The sequence below is a fragment of the Oncorhynchus nerka genome, linkage group LG20, assembly GCF_034236695.1.
Source record: "Oncorhynchus nerka isolate Pitt River linkage group LG20, Oner_Uvic_2.0, whole genome shotgun sequence".
NCBI lineage: Eukaryota > Metazoa > Chordata > Actinopteri > Salmoniformes > Salmonidae > Oncorhynchus > Oncorhynchus nerka.
Window position 1 is genome coordinate 1,181,464 of NC_088415.1, and position 20,226 is coordinate 1,201,689.

Here is a 20,226-nt window from a genome sequence, read left to right on the forward strand (position 1 = left end):
TGGTGGCCACGCCAGATACTGACTGTTTCATACCTTGGTGGCCACGCCAGATACTGACTGTTTCATACCTTGGTGGCCACGCCAGATACTGACTGTTTCATACCTTGGTGGCCACGCCAGATACTGACTGTTTCATACCTTGGTGGCCACGCCAGATACGGACTGTTTCATACCTTGACGACATTGAGACACGATCACAGGGACACTAAACCCACTCCCTCTTCCAAAATCAATGACTATTTTTTATGAGAAACTTTTGTCTCCCGAGCCACCTGTTGCCAACGCCTAAAGGACCTCAACTGGAACAACCATTTCAGTAACGGGTGTAACATGTTCAAGTAACAGATTTAAGTAACATATTTAATTTGTTTAGATTTATTTGTATTTTATTTCAGTAGCATAAGATTAATTCATGCACATGCAAAAAACATAGATATTGAAAAAATGTAATAAAAAAAATCTACCTGCAATAGAGCATGCTGGGAAATATGAAAATGATGAGCGTGGTTTTGGTTCAACACTGGATATTAACACCAACCCTGGGGTTGTTTTACACCAATGAGTGTTAATTTAACACCTGAATCAACACTAGAACTGTTACTCCAGGTAACACTGGACAATTTGCTGTGCATTTCCGTATTTTAAATTATTTCAAGTAGTATTTGAACCCAGGCCTGTTTTAAACTAACCTCAGCTGTGTATAATTTAAACTAAAATATACAATATATATTTACCTGACTTGGGAACACCACACTTGAAGCACTTCTCTCTCCTCTTGAAGTTCTGAACCCCACACTGTTAGAACAGCAACAGAGATGGTCAGTACCAAGCTACACACACAAACGAATGCACACAATACACGTGGTGAGGCCCTTGTACCTTGTTACAGAGCCAGTCCTCGTTGGCCCGTGGTTTAGGTTCACTGTAGTGCATAGACACCCTCTGGTCTAGGACAGACAGAACCATCTGAAAGAGAGAAAGGATAGGAAAAAGGAAGGAAGGAGAAAAAGAGAGAGAAGGGGGGGAGAGAGGGATGGAGAGAGAGAGAGAGAGAGAGAGAGAGAGAGAGAGAAAGAGATACAGAGAGAGAAAGAGAGAGAGAGAAAGAGAGAGAGAAAGAGAGAGAGAAAGAGAGAGAGAGAAAGAGAGAGAGAGAGAGAGAAAGAGAGAGAGAGAAAGAGAGAGAAAGAGAGAGAAAGAGAAAGTGAGAGAGAGAAAGTGAGAGAGAGAAAGAGAGAGAGAGAATGAGAGAGAGAGAAAGAGAGAGAGAGAGAGTGAGAGAGAGAGAGTGAGAGAGAGAGAGAGAGAGGGATGGGGAACAAAGATTGATTATTATAGATAGGTGAGTCACATGCTAGAGAGAGAGGGTTAGATTAAGGCTGAGAGAGAGAGAGAGAGAGAGGAAAAGCGAGAGAGAAAGAAGAATTGAGGTCAAAAGAAAGAGGACGAGAGAAATGCAACCTTTGAGGGAAATTGGGAATGTAGATGTAGACCGGCCTCCCTGACAGCCGTGTGAATGTAGACCAGCCTCCCTGACAGCCGTGTGAATGTAGACCGGCCTCCCTGACAGCCGTGTGAATGTAGACCGGCCTCCCTGACAGCCGTGTGAATGTAGACCGGCCTCCCTGACAGCCGTGTGAATGTAGACCGGCCTCCCTGACAGCCGTGTGAATGTAGACCGGCCTCCCTGACAGCCGTGTGAATGTGCGTTAACCAGCCTGACAAGGGGACCCTGATCCCAGTGTTAACCAGCCTGACAAGGGGACCCTGATCCCAGCGTTAACCAGCCTGACAAGGGGACCCTGATCCCAGCGTTAACCGGCCCTACAAGGGGACCCTGGTCCCAGTGTTAACCAGCCTGACAAGGGGACCCTGATCCCAGCGTTAACCAGCCTGACAAGGGGACCTTGATCCCAGCGTTAACCAGCCTGACAAGGGGACCCTGATCCCAGCGTTAACCAGCCTGACAAGGGGACCCTGGTCCCAGCGTTAACCGGCCCTACAAGGGGACCCTGATCCCAGCGTTAACCGGCCCTACAAGGGGACCCTGATCCCAGCGTTAACCAGCCTGACAAGGGGACCCTGATCCCAGCGTTAACCAGCCTGACAAGGGGACCCTGGTCCCAGCGTTAACCGGCCCTACAAGGGGACCCTGATCCCAGCGTTAACCAGCCTGACAAGGGGACCCTGGTCCCAGCGTTAACCGGCCCTACAAGGGGACCCTGGTCCCAGCGTTAACCGGCCCTACAAGGGGACCCTGGTCCCAGCGTTAACCAGCCAGCCCTACAAGGGGACCCTGGTCCCAGCGTTAACCTGCCCTACAAGGGGACCCTGGTCCCAGCGTTAACCAGCCCTACAAGGGGACCCTGGTCCCAGCGTTAACCAGCCTGCCCTACAAGGGGACCCTGGTCTCAGCGTTAACTGGCCCTACAAGGGGACCCTGGTCCCAGCGTTAACCAGCCCTACAAGGCGACCCTGGTCCCAGCGTTAACCAGCCCTACAAGGCGACCCTGGTCCCAGCATTAACCAGCCTGCCCTACAAGGGGACCCTGGTCCCAGCGTTAACCAGCCCTACAAGGGGACCCTGGTCCCAGCGTTAACCAGCCCTACAAGGGGACCCTGGTCCCAGCGTTAACCAGCCCTACAAGGGGACCCTGGTCCCAGCGTTAACCAGCCCTACAAGGGGACCCTGGTCCCAGCGTTAACCAGCCTGCCCTACAAGGGGACCCTGGTCCCAGCATTAACCTGCCCTACAAGGGGACCCTGGTCCCAGCATTAACCTGCCCTACAAGGGGACCCTGGTCCCAGCGTTAACCAGCCTGCCCTACAAGGGGACCCTGGTCCCAGCGTTAACCAGCCTGCCCTACAAGGGGACCCTGGTCCCAGCATTAACCTGCCCTACAAGGGGACCCTGGTCCCAGCATTAACCTGCCCTACAAGGGGACCCTGTTCCCAGCGTTAACCAGCCCTACAAGGCGACCCTGGTCCCAGCGTTAACCAGCCTGCCCTACAAGGGGACCCTGGTCCCAGCGTTAACCAGCCTGCCCTACAAGGGGACCCTGGTCCCAGCGTTAACCAGCCCTACAAGGGGACCCTGGTCCCAGCATTAACCAGCCTGCCCTACAAGGGGACCCTGGTCCCAGCATTAACCTGCCCTACAAGGGGACCCTGGTCCCAGCATTAACCTGCCCTACAAGGGGACCCTGGTCCCAGCGTTAGCCGGCCTGCCCTACAAGGCGACCCTGGTCCCAGCGTTAGCCGGCCTGCCCTACAAGGGGACCCTGGTCCCAGCGTTAACCAGCCTGCCCTACAAGGCGACCCTGGTCCCAGCGTTAACCGGCCTGCCAAGGGGACCCTGGTCCCAGCGTTAACCGGCCCTACAAGGGGACCCTGGTCACAGCGTTAACCAGCCTGCCCTACAAGGGGACCCTGGTCCCAGCGTTAACCAGCCCTACAAGGGGACCCTGGTCCCAGCGTTAACCAGCCCTACAAGGGGACCCTGGTCCCAGCGTTAACCAGCGAGGAAAGAGAGAGGGATAGAGCGAGGGGGGAAAGAGAGAGGGATAGAGCGAGGGGGGAAAGAGAGAGGGATAGAGCGAGGAATAGAGTGAGGGGGAAAAGAGAGGGATAGAGCGAGGGGGAGAGGGATAGAGCGAGGGGGAAAAGAGAGGGATAGAGCGAGGGGGAGAGGGATAGAGCGAGGGGAAGAGGGATAGGGGCGAGGGGGAAGAGGGAGTGGGATAGAGCGAGGGGGAGAGGGATAGAGCGAGGGGGAGAGGGATAGAGCGAGGGGGAAGAGGGATAGAGCGAGGGGGAGAGGGATAGAGCGAGGGGGGAGAGGGATAGAGCGAGGGGGAAGAGGGATAGAGCGAGGGGGAGAGGGATAGAGCGAGGGGGAGAGGGATAGAGCGAGGGGGAAGAGGGATAGAGCGAGGGGGAAGAGGGATAGAGCGAGGGGGAAGAGGGATAGAGCGAGGGGAAAGAGAGAGGGATAGAGCGAGGGGGAAAGAGAGAGGGATAGAGCGAGGGGGAAAAGAGAGAGGGATAGAGCGAGGGGGGAAAGAGAGAGGGATAGAGCGAGGGGGAAAGAGAGAGAGGGATAGAGCGAGGGGGTGAGGGATAGAGCGAGGGAGGAAAGAGAGAGGGATAGAGCGAGGGGGAAAGAGAGAGGGATAGAGCGAGGGAGGAAAAGAGAGAGGGATAGAGCGAGGGGGAAAGAGAGAGGGATAGAGCGAGGGAGGAAGAGAGAGGAATAGAGCGAGGAGGAAAGAGAGAGGGATAGAGCGAGGGGGGGAAAGAGAGAGGGATAGAGCGAGGGGGAAAGAGAGAGGGATAGAGAGAGGGGGTGAGGGATAGAGCGAGGGAGGAAAGAGAGAGGGATAGAGCGAGGGGTGGGAGAGAGAGGGATAGAGCGAGGGGGAAAGAGAGAGGGATAGAGCGAGGGGGAAAGAGAGAGGGATAGAGCGAGGGGGAAAGAGAGAGGGATAGAGCGAGGGGGGAAAAGAGAGAGGGATAGAGCGGGGGGGAAGAGAGAGGGATAGAGCGGGGGAAGAGAGAGGGATAGAGCGAGGGGGGAAAGAGAGGGATAGAGCGAGGGATAGAGCGAGGGGGAAAAGAGAGAGGGATAGAGAGAGGGATAGAGCGAGGGGGAAAAGAGAGAGGGATAGAGAGAGGGATAGAGCGAGGGGGAACAAGAGAGAGGGATAGAGCGAGGGGGGAAAGAGAGAGGGATAGAGAGAGGGATAGAGCGAGGGGGAACGAGAGAGAGGGATAGAGCGAGGGGGAAAGAGAGGGATAGAGCGAGGGATAGAGTGAGGGGGAAAAGAGAGAGGGATAGAGAGAGAGGGATAGAGCGAGGGGGGAAAAGAGAGGGATAGAGAGAGGGATAGAGCGAGGGGGAACGAGAGAGGGATAGAGCGAGGGGGAAGAGGGATAGAGAGAAGGATAGAGCGAGGGGGGAAAGAGAGAGGGATAGAGCGAGGGGAACGAGAGAGAGGGATAGAGTGAGGGGGAACGAGAGAGGGAAAGAGCGAGGGGGAACGAGAGAGAGATATAGAGCGTGGGGAAAAGAGAGAGGGATAGAGCGAGGGGGAACGAGAGAGAGGGATAGAGCGAGGGGTGGGAGAGAGAGGGAAGAAAGAGGGATAGAGCGAGGGGGGAGAGAGAGAGGGATAGAGCGAGGGGGAAAGAGAGAGGGATAGAGCGAGGGGGAAGAGAGAGGGGAAGAAAGAGGGATAGAGCGAGGGGGAGAGAGAGAGGGATAGAGCGAGGGGGAAAGAGAGAGGGATAGAGCGAGGGGGAAGAGAGAGGGGAAGAAAGACGGATAGAGCGAGGGGGAGAGAGAGAGGGGAAGAAAGAGGGATAGAGCGAGGGGGAGAGAGAGAGGGGAAGAGAGAGGGATAGAGCGAGGGGGAAAAGAGAGAGGGATAGAGCGAGGGGGAAAGTGAGAGGGATAGAGCGAGGGGAAAGTGAGAGGGATAGAGCGAGGGGGAAGAGAGAGGGATAGAGCGAGGGGGAAAGAGAGAGGGATAGAGCGAGGGGGAAAGAGAGAGGGATAGAGCGAGGGGGAAGAGAGAGGGATAGAGCGAGGGGGAAGAGAGAGGGATAGAGCGAGGGGGGAAAGAGGGATAGAGCGAGGGGTGGGAGAGAGAGAGAGATAGAGCGAGGGGGGAAAGAGAGGGATAGAGCGAGGGGGGAAGAGAGAGAGGGATAGAGCGAGGGGTTTAGACAGTTATACCACAGACCACATCAGCATCAATTATACCACATCAGCATCAATTATACCACATCAGCATCAATTATACCACATCAGCATCAGTTATACCACACCAGCATCAGTTATACCACATCAGCATCATGTATACCACAGACCACATCAGCATCATTTATACCACAGACCACATCAGCATCAATTATACCACAGACCACATCAGCATCAATTAAACCACATCAGCATCAATTATACCACATCACCATCAATTAAACCACACCAGCATCAATTATACCACAGACCACACCAGCATCAATTATACCACACCAGCATCAAATATACCACACCAGCATCAATTATACCACACCAGCATCAATTATACCACACCAGCATCAAATATACCACACCAGCATCAAATATACCACATCAGCATCAATTATACCACACCAGCATCAATTATACCACATCAGCATCAATTATACCACATCAGCATCAATTATACCATACCAGCATCAATTATACCACACCAGCATCAATTATACCACATCAGCATCAAATATACCACACCAGCATCAATTATACCACATCAGCATCAATTATACCACACCAGCATCAATTATACCACACCAGCATCAAATATACCACACCAGCATCAATTATACCACACCAGCATCAATTATACCACATCAGCATCAATTATACCACACCAGCATCAATTATACCACATCAGCATCAATTATACCACACCAGCATCAATTATACCACACCAGCATCAAATATACCACATCAGCATCAATTATACCACACCAGCATCAATTATACCACACCAGCATCAAATATACCACACCAGCATCAATTATACCACACCAGCATCAATTATACCACACCAGCATCAATTCTACCACATCAGCATCAATTATACCACATCAGCATCAATTATACCAGACCACACCAGCATCAATTATACCACATCAGCATCAATTATACCATACCACACCAGCGTCAATTATACCACACCAGCATCAATTATACCACACCAGCATCAATTATACCACACCAGCATCAAATATACCACATCAGCATCAATTATACCACACCAGCATCAAATATACCACATCAGCATCAATTATACCACACCAGCATCATTTATACCACATCAGCATCAATTATACCACATCAGCATCAATTATACCACAGACCACACCAGCATCAATTATACCACACCAGCATCAATTATACCATACCACACCAGCATCAATTATACCATACCACACCAGCATCAATTATACCATACCACACCAGCATCAATTATACCACATCAGCATCAAATATACTACAGACATTAATCAGCATCAGAAAAGACAGGTGTCTCAGTGTGTGTGTGTGTGCCTGTTTGTGCGTGTGTGTAGAGTGACCTGATTGGTCTCCATCCAGCGGCAGGCCTCCTGTATGTGATTAAACTCCACGAAGGCGAATCCACGGCTCTGACCTGGTCACCACGCCAACCAGCCAGCGCCATGGCAACCCAACAACAACAACATAACGCAGTGTCGGGTTAGTGCTTTAGAGAGAGAGGAGAGGAGGAGAGAGAGAGGAGAGATGAGAGAGGAGAGAAGAGAGAGGAGAGTGAGAGGAGAGAGACAGAGAGGAGAGAGAGAGGAGAGAGACAGAGAGGTGAGGGGAGAGAGAGCGGGGGAGGAGAGAGGAGAGCGGGGAGAGGGGAGAGAGAGCGGGGGAGGAGAGAGGAGAGCGGGGAGAGAGGAGAGCGGGGAGAGGGGAGAGAGAGAGGGGAGAGGGGGAGAGAGGAGAGAGACAGAGGTGAGGGGAGAGAGCGGGGAGGAGAGAGGAGAGCGGGGAGAGAGGAGAGCGGGGAGAGGGGGAGAGAGAGGGGAGAGGGGAGAGAGGAGAGAGACAGAGAGGAGAGAGGGGGAGAGAGAGAGAGAGAGAGAGAGAGAGGGGAGATGAGAGAAGAGAGAGGGGAGATGAGAGAAGAGAGAGGAGAGTGAGGAGAGAGACAGAGAGGGAGAGAGAGAGAGAGAGGAGAGTGAGAGGAGAGAGACAGAGAGGAGAGAGAGAGAGAGAGAGAGAGGTGAGGGAGAAGAGAGAGGGGAGAAGAGAGGGAGAGGAGAGGGGGAGAGAGAGAGAGAGAGAGAGAGAGAGAGGAGAGAAGGGAGAGAGGGGAGAAGAGAGGGAGGGGAGAGGGGAGGAGAGAGGAGAGATAGAGAGAGAAGAGAGAAGGAAGAGAGAGGAGAGATAGGGTAGAGGGGGAGAGAGGGGAGAGAGGGGAGAGGGGGAGAATAGAGACAGGAGAAGAGAGAGGGGGAGAGAGAGAGAGAGAGAGAGAGCGAGAGAGAGAGAGAGGGGGGTTGGAGAGAGAGAGAGAGAGAGAGGGGGGGGGGGTTGGAGAGAGAGAGAGAGAGAGAGAAAGAGAGAGAGAGAGAGAGAGAGAGAGAGAGAGGGGGAGGAAGATGAGATCAGTCTCACCTGAAGACTTGTTTGTCATCAGGCGAATCATAACCTCTGTTGGGTCAATCCCCTGGTCCTGAAGCTGGGCACGGATCTACACACACACATCAAACCTCAATGATAGCACACATAAACCACATTTCATCATCTGCACACACACACACACACACACACACACACACACACACACACACACACCTCGTTGGCAGTAGCGTTGGGTGGCAGCATGCGTAACATGATGATGTTGGAGGGTCTCTGGTTGAGGTCCAGGAGGTCTGGTCTGTAGTCCATCTGAACTGGGTGCTCTATACAGGAAGAGGAGGGATCTGGGCCCCCACCACCACGCTCCTCACCGGGACAGCCCATGGAGAAACCCTATGGAGATATTAGTACCAGAGTCATAGGTTACTTCTACTACAGTCACTACTGCCGGGTACTATTACCGTATAACCAACCAGTTATTGAACGTAATAAACAGACATCCCTTATTTTCATAAGTATTCAGACCCTTCGCTGTGAGACTCGAAATGGAGCTCAGGTGCATCCTGTTTCCATTGATCATCCTTGAGATGTTTCTACAACTTGATTGGAGTCCCAACTGTGGTAAATTCAATTGATTGGACATGATTTGGAAAGGCACACACCGGTCTATATAAAAGGTCCCACATGTTGACAGTGCATGTCAGAGCAAAAACCAAGACATGAAGTTGAAGGAATTGTCCGTAGAGCTCAGAGACAGGATTGTGTCGAGGCACAGATCTGAGGAAGGGTACCAAAACATTTCTGTAGCATTGAAGGTCACCAAGAACACAGTGGCCTCCATCATTCTGCAGCATTAAAGGTCCCCAATAACACAGTGGCCTCCATCATTCTTAAATGGAAGAAGTTTGGAACCACCAAGACTCTTCCTACATGCGCTTAACTAGTCAACGTTGCCATGACATCATCTACGAGCGTGATCACGGAATGTCGGGATCCGGTTGCTAGGCAACGGTCTGTTTAAAAAAGTTTCTAGCTCTCGTCTAAAATCTCACATTAAATACACAACGCAATTCCAACCACAAATAAAATAGTCTCAGCTTTGATTTTTAAGCCTTAAATTCAACATATTGCCTAGATAAAACAGCTAAAATGTTTGTTTTTGCCAGCAACACAGTTATGGTCACCAACGCTCTGAGTGACATGAAAACAGCCAAACCAGCTCTGCTAAGGCGAGTAAAATGGTCCGAGTAGGGAGTTCTCTCATTTATGTCAGGAAGTAGCTAACCTTCACCAGTTAGCTTGAGCGCTTGACTGCCGTTGTGAGGTCAGACTCTCGGATCAACCCTCCTCCTCCGCCAGAGTGTCCAGTGTGAACTCTGAATTTACAACCTGACAACGCTCTGAATTTACAACCTGACAACGCTCTGAATTTACAACCTGACAACACTCTGAATTTACAACCTGACAACACTCTGTAAATTCAATCTCAAAATGCTCTGAAATTACAATCTGACAACGCTCTGAATTTACAACCTGACAACGCTCTGAATTTACAATCTGACAACGCTCTGAATTTACAACCTCACAACGCTCTGAATTTACAACCTCACAACACTCTGAATTTACAATCTCAAAATGCTCTGAATTTACAATCTGACAACGCTCTGAATTTACAATCTGACAACGCTCTAAATTTACAAACGGACAGGGCACACTCTCAAACACACACTAGATTGCCGAATGGTACCCAGACTAGAGAAGGTTGAAGGAGAGGAACGTTAGCTATAGAGACCGGTACCCAGACTAGAGAAGGTCGAAGGAGAGGAACGTTAGCTATAGAGACCGGTACCCAGACTAGAGAAGGTTGAAGGAGAGGAACGTTAGCTATAGAGACCAGTACCCAGACTAGAGAAGGTTGAAGGAGAGGAACGTTAGCTATAGAGACCGGTACCCAGACTAGAGGAGAAGGTCGAAGGAGAGGAACGTAAGATAAAGAGACCGGTACCCAGACTAGAGAAGGCTGAAGGAGAGGAACGTTAGCTATAGAGACCAGTACACAGACTAGAGAAGGCTGAAGGAGAGGAACGTTAGCTATAGAGACCGGTACCCAGACTGGAGAAGGTCGAAGGAGAGGAACGTTAGCTATAGAGACCGGTACCCAGACTAGAGAAGGGAGAAGGAGAGGAACGTTAGCTAAAGAGACCGGTACCCAGACTAGAGGAGAAGGTCGAAGGAGAGGAACGTTAGCTATAGAGACCGGTACCCAGACTAGAGAAGGTCGAAGGAGAGGAACGTTAGCTATAGAGACAGGTACCCAGACTAGAGGAGAAGGTCGAAGGAGAGGAACGTTAGCTATAGAGACCGGTACACAGACTAGAGGAGAAGGTCGAAGGAGAGGAACGTTAGCTATAGAGACCGGTACCCAGACTAGAGAAGGCTGAAGGAGAGGAACGTTAGCTAAAGAGACCGGTACCCAGACTAGAGAAGGTCGAAGGAGAGGAACGTTAGCTATAGAGACAGGTACCCAGACTAGAGGAGAAGGTCGAAGGAGAGGAACGTTAGCTATAGAGACCGGTACACAGACTAGAGGAGAAGGTCGAAGGAGAGGAACGTTAGCTATAGAGACCGGTACACAGACTAGAGGAGAAGGTCGAAGGAGAGGAACGTTAGCTATAGAGACCGGTACCCAGACTAGAGAAGGCTGAAGGAGAGGAACGTTAGCTATAGAGACCAGTACACAGACTAGAGAAGGGAGAAGGAGAGGAACGTTAGCTATAGAGACCGGTACACAGACTAGAGGAGAAGGTCGAAGGAGAGGAACGTTAGCTAAAGAGACCGGTACCCAGACTAGAGAAGGTCGAAGGAGAGGAACGTTAGCTAAAGAGACCAGTACCCAGACTGGAGAAGGTTGAAGGAGAGGAACGTAAGATAAAGAGACCGGTACCCAGACTAGAGAAGGTTGAAGGAGAGGAACGTTAGATAAAGAGACCGGTACCCAGACTAGAGAAGGTTGAAGGAGAGGAACGTTAGCTATAGAGACCGGTACCCAGACTAGAGAAGGTTGAAGGAGAGGAACGTTAGCTATAGAGACCGGTACCCAGACTAGAGAAGGTTGAAGGAGAGGAACGTTAGCTAGAGAGACCGGTATCCAGACTAGAGAAGGTTGAAGGAGAGGAACGTTAGCTAGAGAGACCGGTACCCAGACTAGAGAAGGGAGAAGGAGAGGAACGTTAGCTAAAGAGACCGGTACCCAGACTAGAGAAGGTTGAAGGAGAGGAACGTTAGCTAGAGAGACCGGTATCCAGACTAGAGAAGGTTGAAGGAGAGGAACGTAAGATAAAGAGACCGGTACCCAGACTAGAGAAGGTTGAAGGAGAGGAACGTTAGCTAGAGAGACCGGTATCCAGACTAGAGAAGGTTGAAGGAGAGGAACGTAAGATAAAGAGACCGGTACCCAGACTAGAGAAGGTTGAAGGAGAGGAACGTTAGCTAGAGAGACCGGTATCCAGACTAGAGAAGGTTGAAGGAGAGGAACGTTAGCTATAGAGACCAGTACCCAGACTAGAGAAGGTTGAAGGAGAGGAACGTTAGCTAAAGAGACCGGTACCCAGACTAGAGAAGGTTGAAGGAGAGGAACGTTAGCTATAGAGACCGGTACCCAGACTGGAGAAGGTCGAAGGAGAGGAACGTTAGCTATAGAGACCGGTACCCAGACTAGAGAAGGTTGAAGGAGAGGAACGTTAGCTATAGAGACCGGTACCCAGACTGGAGAAGGTCGAAGGAGAGGAACGTTAGCTATAGAGACCGGTACCCAGACTAGAGAAGGTCGAAGGAGAGGAACGTTAGCTAAAGAGACCGGTACCCAGACTAGAGAAGGCTGAAGGAGAGGAACGTTAGCTATAGAGACCGGTACCCAGACTAGAGAAGGTTGAAGGAGAGGAACGTTAGCTATAGAGACCGGTACCCAGACTGGAGAAGGTCGAAGGAGAGGAACGTTAGCTATAGAGACCGGTACCCAGACTAGAGAAGGTCGAAGGAGAGGAACGTTAGCTAAAGAGACCGGTACCCCTGACTAGACTGAAGACTGGACGGCCAGGCATTCATGCAGTCGAGTATGTTTCTGAGGTAATACGAACTCTTAACAACGTGATGAAACTTTGTTGCTCCTTGCTGAAACAAGAAACTAGCAAACAAGTCTTCGGGTTGCCTAGGCAGTGCTCCCACACAATGCAGTAGCAGACATAGAAATAGAATGAATAGAACAGGCTTGGAACCTCTAACCCTGGCAATGTGACTGGTAAACTCATGGGTTCACTCGCAATGGCTGCCTGGTATTTGTATTTATTGTTTTGCTCCTATGGGTACACTTCCTGCTTTGCTCCTATGGGTACACTTCCTGCTTTGCTCCTATGGGTACACTTCCTGCTTTGCTCCTATGGGTACACTTCCTGCTTTGCTCCTATGGGTACACTTCCTGCTTTGCTCCTATGGGTACACTTCCTGCTTTGCTCCTATGGGTACACTTCTTGCTTTGCTCCTATGGGTACACTTCCTGCTTTGCTCCTATGGGTACACTTCCTGCTTTGTTCCTATGGGTACACTTCCTGCTTTGCTCCTATGGGTACACTTCCTGCTTTGCTCCTATGGGTACACTTCCTGCTTTGCTCCTATGGGTACACTTCCTGCTTTGCTCCTATGGGTACACTCGCAATGGACACTAAGTCCACCCATTATGACATCATTGAGTTGAATGGGAACACCAGTCCACCCATTATGACATCATTGAGTTGAATGGGAACACCAGTCCACCCATTATGACATCATTGAGTTGAATGGGAACACCAGTCCACCCATTATGACATCATTGAGTTGAATGGGAACACCAGTCCACCCATTATGACATCATTGAGTTGAATGGGGACACCAGTCCACCCATTATGACATCATTGAGTGGAATGGGGACGCCCGTACTATTCATTCTAGTTTTTGGCAGCACATGCAGTCAGGAACCAAGGAGATAATTTGTCAAAATAAATAAAGTATTGAGCGGTTATTAGGGAGGCCGCGGTCATTTGGCTGACCAATTAACATCATCCCAAATTCCATGACCTTCACAACACTACTACTGATACTAGCTATCAACACTACTACTAGCTACTACAATCATTACTGCTATTTCTACAGTAGTACCATCAACACTACTACTAATACTAGCTATCAACACTACTACTAGCTACTACAATCAATAGTACTATTTCTACAGTAGTACCATCACACTACTACTAATACTAGCTATCAACACTACTACTAGCTACTACAATCAATAGTGCTATTTCTACAGTAGTACCATCAACACTACTACTAATACTAGCTACTACAATCAATAGTACTATTTCTACAGTAGTACCATCAACACTACTACTACTACTAGCTATCAACACTACTACTAGGTACCCAGACTAGAGAAGGCTGAAGGAGAGGAACGTTAGCTATAGAGACCAGTACACAGACTAGAGAAGGCTGAAGGGATAGAGCTGAGAGGGATAGAGCGAGGGGGGAAGAGGATAGAGCGAGGGGGAGAGGGATAGAGCGAGGGGAGAGGGATAGAGCGAGGGGGAAGAGGGATAGAGCGAGGGGGAAGAGGGATAGAGCGAGGGGGAAGAGGGATAGAGCGAGGGGGAAAGAGAGAGGGATAGAGCGAGGGGGAAAGAGAGAGGGATAGAGCGAGGGGGAAAGAGAGAGGGATAGAGCGAGGGGGAAAGAGAGAGGATAGAGCGAGGGGGAAAGAGAGAGAGGGATAGAGCGAGGGGGGTGAGGGATAGAGCGAGGGAGGAAAGAGAGAGGGATAGAGCGAGGGGGAAAGAGAGAGGGATAGAGCGAGGGAGGAAAGAGAGAGGAATAGAGCGAGGAGGAAAGAGAGAGGGATAGAGCGAGGGGGAAAGAGAGAGGGATAGAGCGAGGGGAAAGAGAGAGGATAGAGAGAGGGGTGAGGGATAGAGCGAGGGAGGAAAGAGAGAGGGATAGAGCGAGGGGTGGGAGAGAGAGGGATAGAGCGAGGGGGAAAGAGAGAGGGATAGAGCGAGGGGGAAAAAGAGAGGGATAGAGCGGGGGGAAGAGAGAGGGATAGAGCGGGGGAAGAGAGAGGGATAGAGCGAGGGGGGGGAAAGAGAGGGATAGAGCGAGGGATAGAGCGAGGGGGAAGAGAGAGGGATAGAGAGAGGGATAGAGCGAGGGGGAAAAGAGAGAGGGATAGAGAGAGGGATAGAGCGAGGGGGAACAAGAGAGAGGGATAGAGCGAGGGGGAAAAGAGAGAGGGATAGAGAGAGGGATAGAGCGAGGGGAACGAGAGAGAGGGATAGAGCGAGGGGGAAAGAGAGGGATAGAGCGAGGGATAGAGCGAGGGGGAAAAGAGAGAGGGATAGAGAGAGGGATAGAGCGAGGGGGGAAAAGAGAGGGATAGAGAGAGGGATAGAGCGAGGGGGGGAAAAAGAGGGATAGAGAGAGGGATAGAGCGAGGGGGAACGAGAGAGGGATAGAGCGAGGGGGAAGAGGGATAGAGAGAAGGATAGAGCGAGGGGGAAAGAGAGAGGGATAGAGCGAGGGGGAACGAGAGAGAGGGATAGAGTGAGGGGGGAACGAGAGAGGGAAAGAGCGAGGGGAACGAGAGAGGGATAGAGCGTGGGAGAAAGAGAGAGGGATAGAGCGAGGGGGAACGAGAGAGAGGGATAGAGCGAGGGGTGGGAGAGAGAGGGGAAGAAAGAGGGATAGAGCGAGGGGGAAAGAGAGAGGATAGAGCGAGGGGGAAGAGAGAGGGAAGAAAGAGGGATAGAGCGAGGGGGAGAGAGAGAGGGATAGAGCGAGGGGGAAAGAGAGAGGGATAGAGCGAGGGGGAAGAGAGAGGGGAAGAAAGAGGGATAGAGCGAGGGGGAGAGAGAGAGGGGAAGAAAGAGGGATAGAGCGAGGGGGAGAGAGAGAGGGAAGAGAGAGGATAGAGGGGGAAAAGAGAGAGGGATAGAGCGAGGGGGAAAGTGAGAGGGATAGAGCGAGGGGGAAAGTGAGAGGGATAGAGCGAGGGGGAAAGAGAGGGATAGAGCGAGGGGGAAAGAGAGAGGGATAGAGCGAGGGGAAAGAGAGAGGGATAGAGCGAGGGGGAAGAGAGAGGGATAGAGCGAGGGGGAAGAGAGAGGGATAGAGCGAGGGGGGAAAGAGAGGGATAGAGCGAGGGGGGAAGAGAGAGAGGGATAGAGCGAGGGGTTTAGACAGTTATACCACAGACCACATCAGCATCAATTATACCACATCAGCATCAATTATACCACATCAGCATCAATTATACCACATCAGCATCAGTTATACCACACCAGCATCAGTTATACCACATCAGCATCATGTATACCACAGACCACATCAGCATCATTTATACCACAGACCACATCAGCATCAATTATACCACAGACCACATCAGCATCAATTAAACCACATCAGCATCAATTATACCACACCAGCATCAATTATACCACAGACCACACCAGCATCAATTATACCACACCAGCATCAAATATACCACACCAGCATCAAATATACCACACCAGCATCAATTATACCACACCAGCATCAATTATACCACACCAGCATCAAATATACCACACCAGCATCAAATATACCACACCAGCATCAATTATACCACATCAGCATCAATTATACCACATCAGCATCAATCAGCATCAATTATACCACATCAGCATCAATTATACCACATCAGCATCAATTATACCATACCAGCATCAATTATACCACACCAGCATCAATTATACCACATCAGCATCAAATATAGAGCGTCCTCACCGGGACAGCCCACGGAGAAACCCTATGGAGATATTAGTACCAGAGTCATAGGTTACTTCTACTACAGTCACTACTGCCGGGTACTATTACCGTATAACCAACCAGTTATTGAACGTAATAAACAGACATCCCTTATTTTCATAAGTATTCAGACCCTTCGCTGTGAGACTCGAAATTGAGCTCAGGTGCATCCTGTTTCCATTGATCATCCTTGAGATGTTTCTACAACTTGATTGGAGTCCCAACTGTGGTAAATTCAATTGATTGGACATGATTTGGAAAGGCACACACCGGTCTATATAAAAGGTCCCACATGTTGACAGTGCATGTCAGAGCAAAAACCAAGACATGAAGTTGAAGGAATTGTCCGTAGAGCTCAGAGACAGGATTGTGTCGAGGCACAGATCTGAGGAAGGGTACCAAAACATTTCTGCAGCATTGAAGATCCCCAAGAACACAGTGGCCTCCATCATTCTTAAATGGAAGAAGTTTGGAACCACCAAGACTCTTCCTACATGCGCTTAACTAGTCAACGTTGCCATGACATCATCTACGAGCGTGATCACGGAATGTCGGGATCCGGTTGCTAGGCAACGGTCTGTTTAAAAAAGTTTCTAGCTCTCGTCTAAAATCTCACATTAAATACACAACGCAATTCCAACCACAAATAAAATAGTCTCAGCTTTGATTTTTAAGCCTTAAATTCAACATATTGCCTAGATAAAACAGCTAAAATGTTTGTTTTTGCCAGCAACACAGTTATGGTCACCAACGCTCTGAGTGACATGAAAACAGCCAAACCAGCTCTGCTAAGGCGAGTAAAATGGTCCGAGTAGGGAGTTCTCTCATTTATGTCAGGAAGTAGCTAACCTTCACCAGTTAGCTTGAGCGCTTGACTGCCGTTGTGAGGTCAGACTCTCGGATCAACCCTCCTCCTCCGCCAGAGTGTCCAGTGTGAACTCTGAATTTACAACCTGACAACGCTCTGAATTTACAACCTGACAACGCTCTGAATTTACAATCTGACAACGCTCTGAATTTACAACCTGACAACGCTCTGAATTTACAACCTGACAACGCTCTGAATTTACAACCTGACAACGCTCTGAATTTACAACCTGACAAAGCTCTGAATTTACAACCTGACAAAGCTCTGAATTTACAACCTGACAAAGCTCTGAATTTACAACCTGACAACGCTCTGAATTTACAACCTGACAAAGCTCTGAATTTACAACCTGACAACGCTCTGAATTTACAACCTGACAAAGCTCTGAATTTACAACCTGACAAAGCTCTGAATTTACAACCTGACAACGCTCTGAATTTACAACCTCACAACACTCTGAATTTACAATCTGACAACACTCTGTAAATTCAATCTCAAAATGCTCTGAAATTACAATCTGACAACGCTCTGAATTTACAACCTCACAACGCTCTGAATTTACAACCTCACAACACTCTGAATTTACAATCTCAAAATGCTCTGAATTTACAATCTGACAACGCTCTGAATTTACAATCTGACAACGCTCTAAATTTACAAACGGACAGGGCACACTCTCAAACACACACTAGATTGCCGAATGGTACCCAGACTAGAGAAGGCTGAAGGAGAGGAACGTTAGCTATAGAGACCGGTACCCAGACTAGAGAAGGTTGAAGGAGAGGAACGTTAGCTATAGAGACCGGTACCCAGACTAGAGAAGGTCGAAGGAGAGGAACGTTAGCTATAGAGACCGGTACCCAGACTAGAGAAGGGAGAAGGAGAGGAACGTTAGCTATAGAGACCAGTACCCAGACTGGAGAAGGTCGAAGGAGAGGAACGTTAGCTAGAGAGACCGTTATCCAGACTAGAGAAGGTTGAAGGAGAGGAACGTAAGATAAAGAGACCGGTACCCAGACTAGAGAAGGTTGAAGGAGAGGAACGTTAGCTATAGAGACCGGTACACAGACTAGAGGAGAAGGTCGAAGGAGAGGAACGTTAGCTATAGAGACCGGTACCCAGACTAGAGAAGGTTGAAGGAGAGGAACGTTAGCTAGAGAGACCGGTATCCAGACTAGAGAAGGTTGAAGGAGAGGAACGTAAGATAAAGAGACCGGTACCCAGACTAGAGAAGGTTGAAGGAGAGGAACGTTAGATAAAGAGACCGGTACCCAGACTGGAGAAGGTCGAAGGAGAGGAACGTTAGCTATAGAGACCGGTACCCAGACTAGAGAAGGTTGAAGGAGAGGAACGTTAGCTATAGAGACCGGTACCCAGACTAGAGAAGGTCGAAGGAGAGGAACGTTAGCTATAGAGACCGGTACCCAGACTAGAGAAGGTTGAAGGAGAGGAACGTTAGCTAAAGAGACCGGTACCCAGACTGGAGAAGGTCGAAGGAGAGGAACGTTAGCTATAGAGACCGGTACCCAGACTAGAGAAGGCTGAAGGAGAGGAACGTTAGCTAAAGAGACCGGTACCCAGACTAGAGAAGGGAGAAGGAGAGGAACGTTAGCTATAGAGACCGGTACCCAGACTGGAGAAGGTCGAAGGAGAGGAACGTTAGCTATAGAGACCGGTACCCAGACTAGAGAAGGTCGAAGGAGAGGAACGTTAGCTAAAGAGACCGGTACCCCTGACTAGACTGAAGACTGGACGGCCAGGCATTCATGCAGTCGAGTATGTTTCTGAGGTAATACGAACTCTTAACAACGTGATGAAACTTTGTTGCTCCTTGCTGAAACAAGAAACTAGCAAACAAGTCTTCGGGTTGCCTAGGCAGTGCTCCCACACAATGCAGTAGCAGACATAGAAATAGAATGAATAGAACAGGCTTGGAACCTCTAACCCTGGCAATGTGACTGGTAAACTCATGGGTTCACTCGCAATGGCTGCCTGGTATTTGTATTTATTGTTTTGCTCCTATGGGTACACTTCCTGCTTTGCTCCTATGGGTACACTTCCTGCTTTGCTCCTATGGGTACACTTCCTGCTTTGCTCCTATGGGTACACTTCCTGCTTTGCTCCTATGGGTACACTTCTTGCTTTGCTCCTATGGGTACACTTCCTGCTTTGCTCCTATGGGTACACTTCCTGCTTTGTTCCTATGGGTACACTTCCTGCTTTGCTCCTATGGGTACACTTCCTGCTTTGCTCCTATGGGTACACTTCCTGCTTTGCTCCTATGGGTACACTTCCTGCTTTGCTCCTATGGGTACACTCGCAATGGACACTAAGTCCACCCATTATGACATCATTGAGTTGAATGGGAACACCAGTCCACCCATTATGACATCATTGAGTTGAATGGGAACACCAGTCCACCCATTATGACATCATTGAGTTGAATGGGAACACCAGTCCACCCATTATGACATCATTGAGTTGAATGGGAACACCAGTCCACCCATTATGACATCATTGAGTTGAATGGGAACACCAGTCCACCCATTATGACATCATTGAGTTGAATGGGAACACCAGTCCACCCATTATGACATCATTGAGTTGAATGGGGACACCAGTCCACCCATTATGACATCATTGAGTTGAATGGGAACACCAGTCCACCCATTATGACATCATTGAGTTGAATGGGAACACCAGTCCACCCATTATGACATCATTGAGTTGAATGGGAACACCAGTCCACCCATTATGACATCATTGAGTGGAATGGGGACGCCCGTACTATTCATTCTAGTTTTTGGCAGCACATGCAGTCAGGAACCAAGGAGATAATTTGTCAAAAATAAATAAAGATTTGAGCGGTTATTAGGGAGGCCGCGGTCATTTGGCTGACCAATTAACATCATCCCAAATTCCATGACCTTCACAACACTACTACTGATACTAGCTATCAACACTACTACTAGCTACTACAATCATTACTGCTATTTCTACAGTAGTACCATCAACACTACTACTAATACTAGCTATCAACACTACTACTAGCTACTACAATCAATAGTACTATTTCTACAGTAGTACCATCACACTACTACTAATACTAGCTATCAACACTACTACTAGCTACTACAATCAATAGTGCTATTTCTACAGTAGTACCATCACAACACTACTACTACTACTAGCTACTACAATCAATAGTGCTATTTCTACAGTAGTACCATCAACACTACTACTAATACTAGCTATCAACACTACTACTAGCTACTACAATCAATAGTGCTATTTCTACAGTAGTACCATCAACACTACTACTAATACTAGCTAC

The 20,226-nt window shown here is 49.4% G+C and overlaps 1 protein-coding gene across 1 annotated transcript in view; it reads right to left on the reverse strand.

Moving 5' to 3' along the window:
* Positions 1-20,226, reverse strand: part of LOC115126698 (RNA-binding protein 10-like) — a 93,541-nt gene that overhangs the window by 70,204 nt on the left and 3,111 nt on the right. Inside the window, exons 4-8 of the mRNA XM_065005116.1 lie at positions 8,375-8,551; positions 8,195-8,270; positions 7,126-7,199; positions 880-966; positions 735-795 (exon numbers count right to left, since the gene is read on the reverse strand). Of these exons, the coding sequence (XP_064861188.1) occupies positions 735-795; positions 880-966; positions 7,126-7,199; positions 8,195-8,270; positions 8,375-8,551 (475 nt within the window). The remainder of the gene's footprint in view (positions 1-734; positions 796-879; positions 967-7,125; positions 7,200-8,194; positions 8,271-8,374; positions 8,552-20,226) is intronic.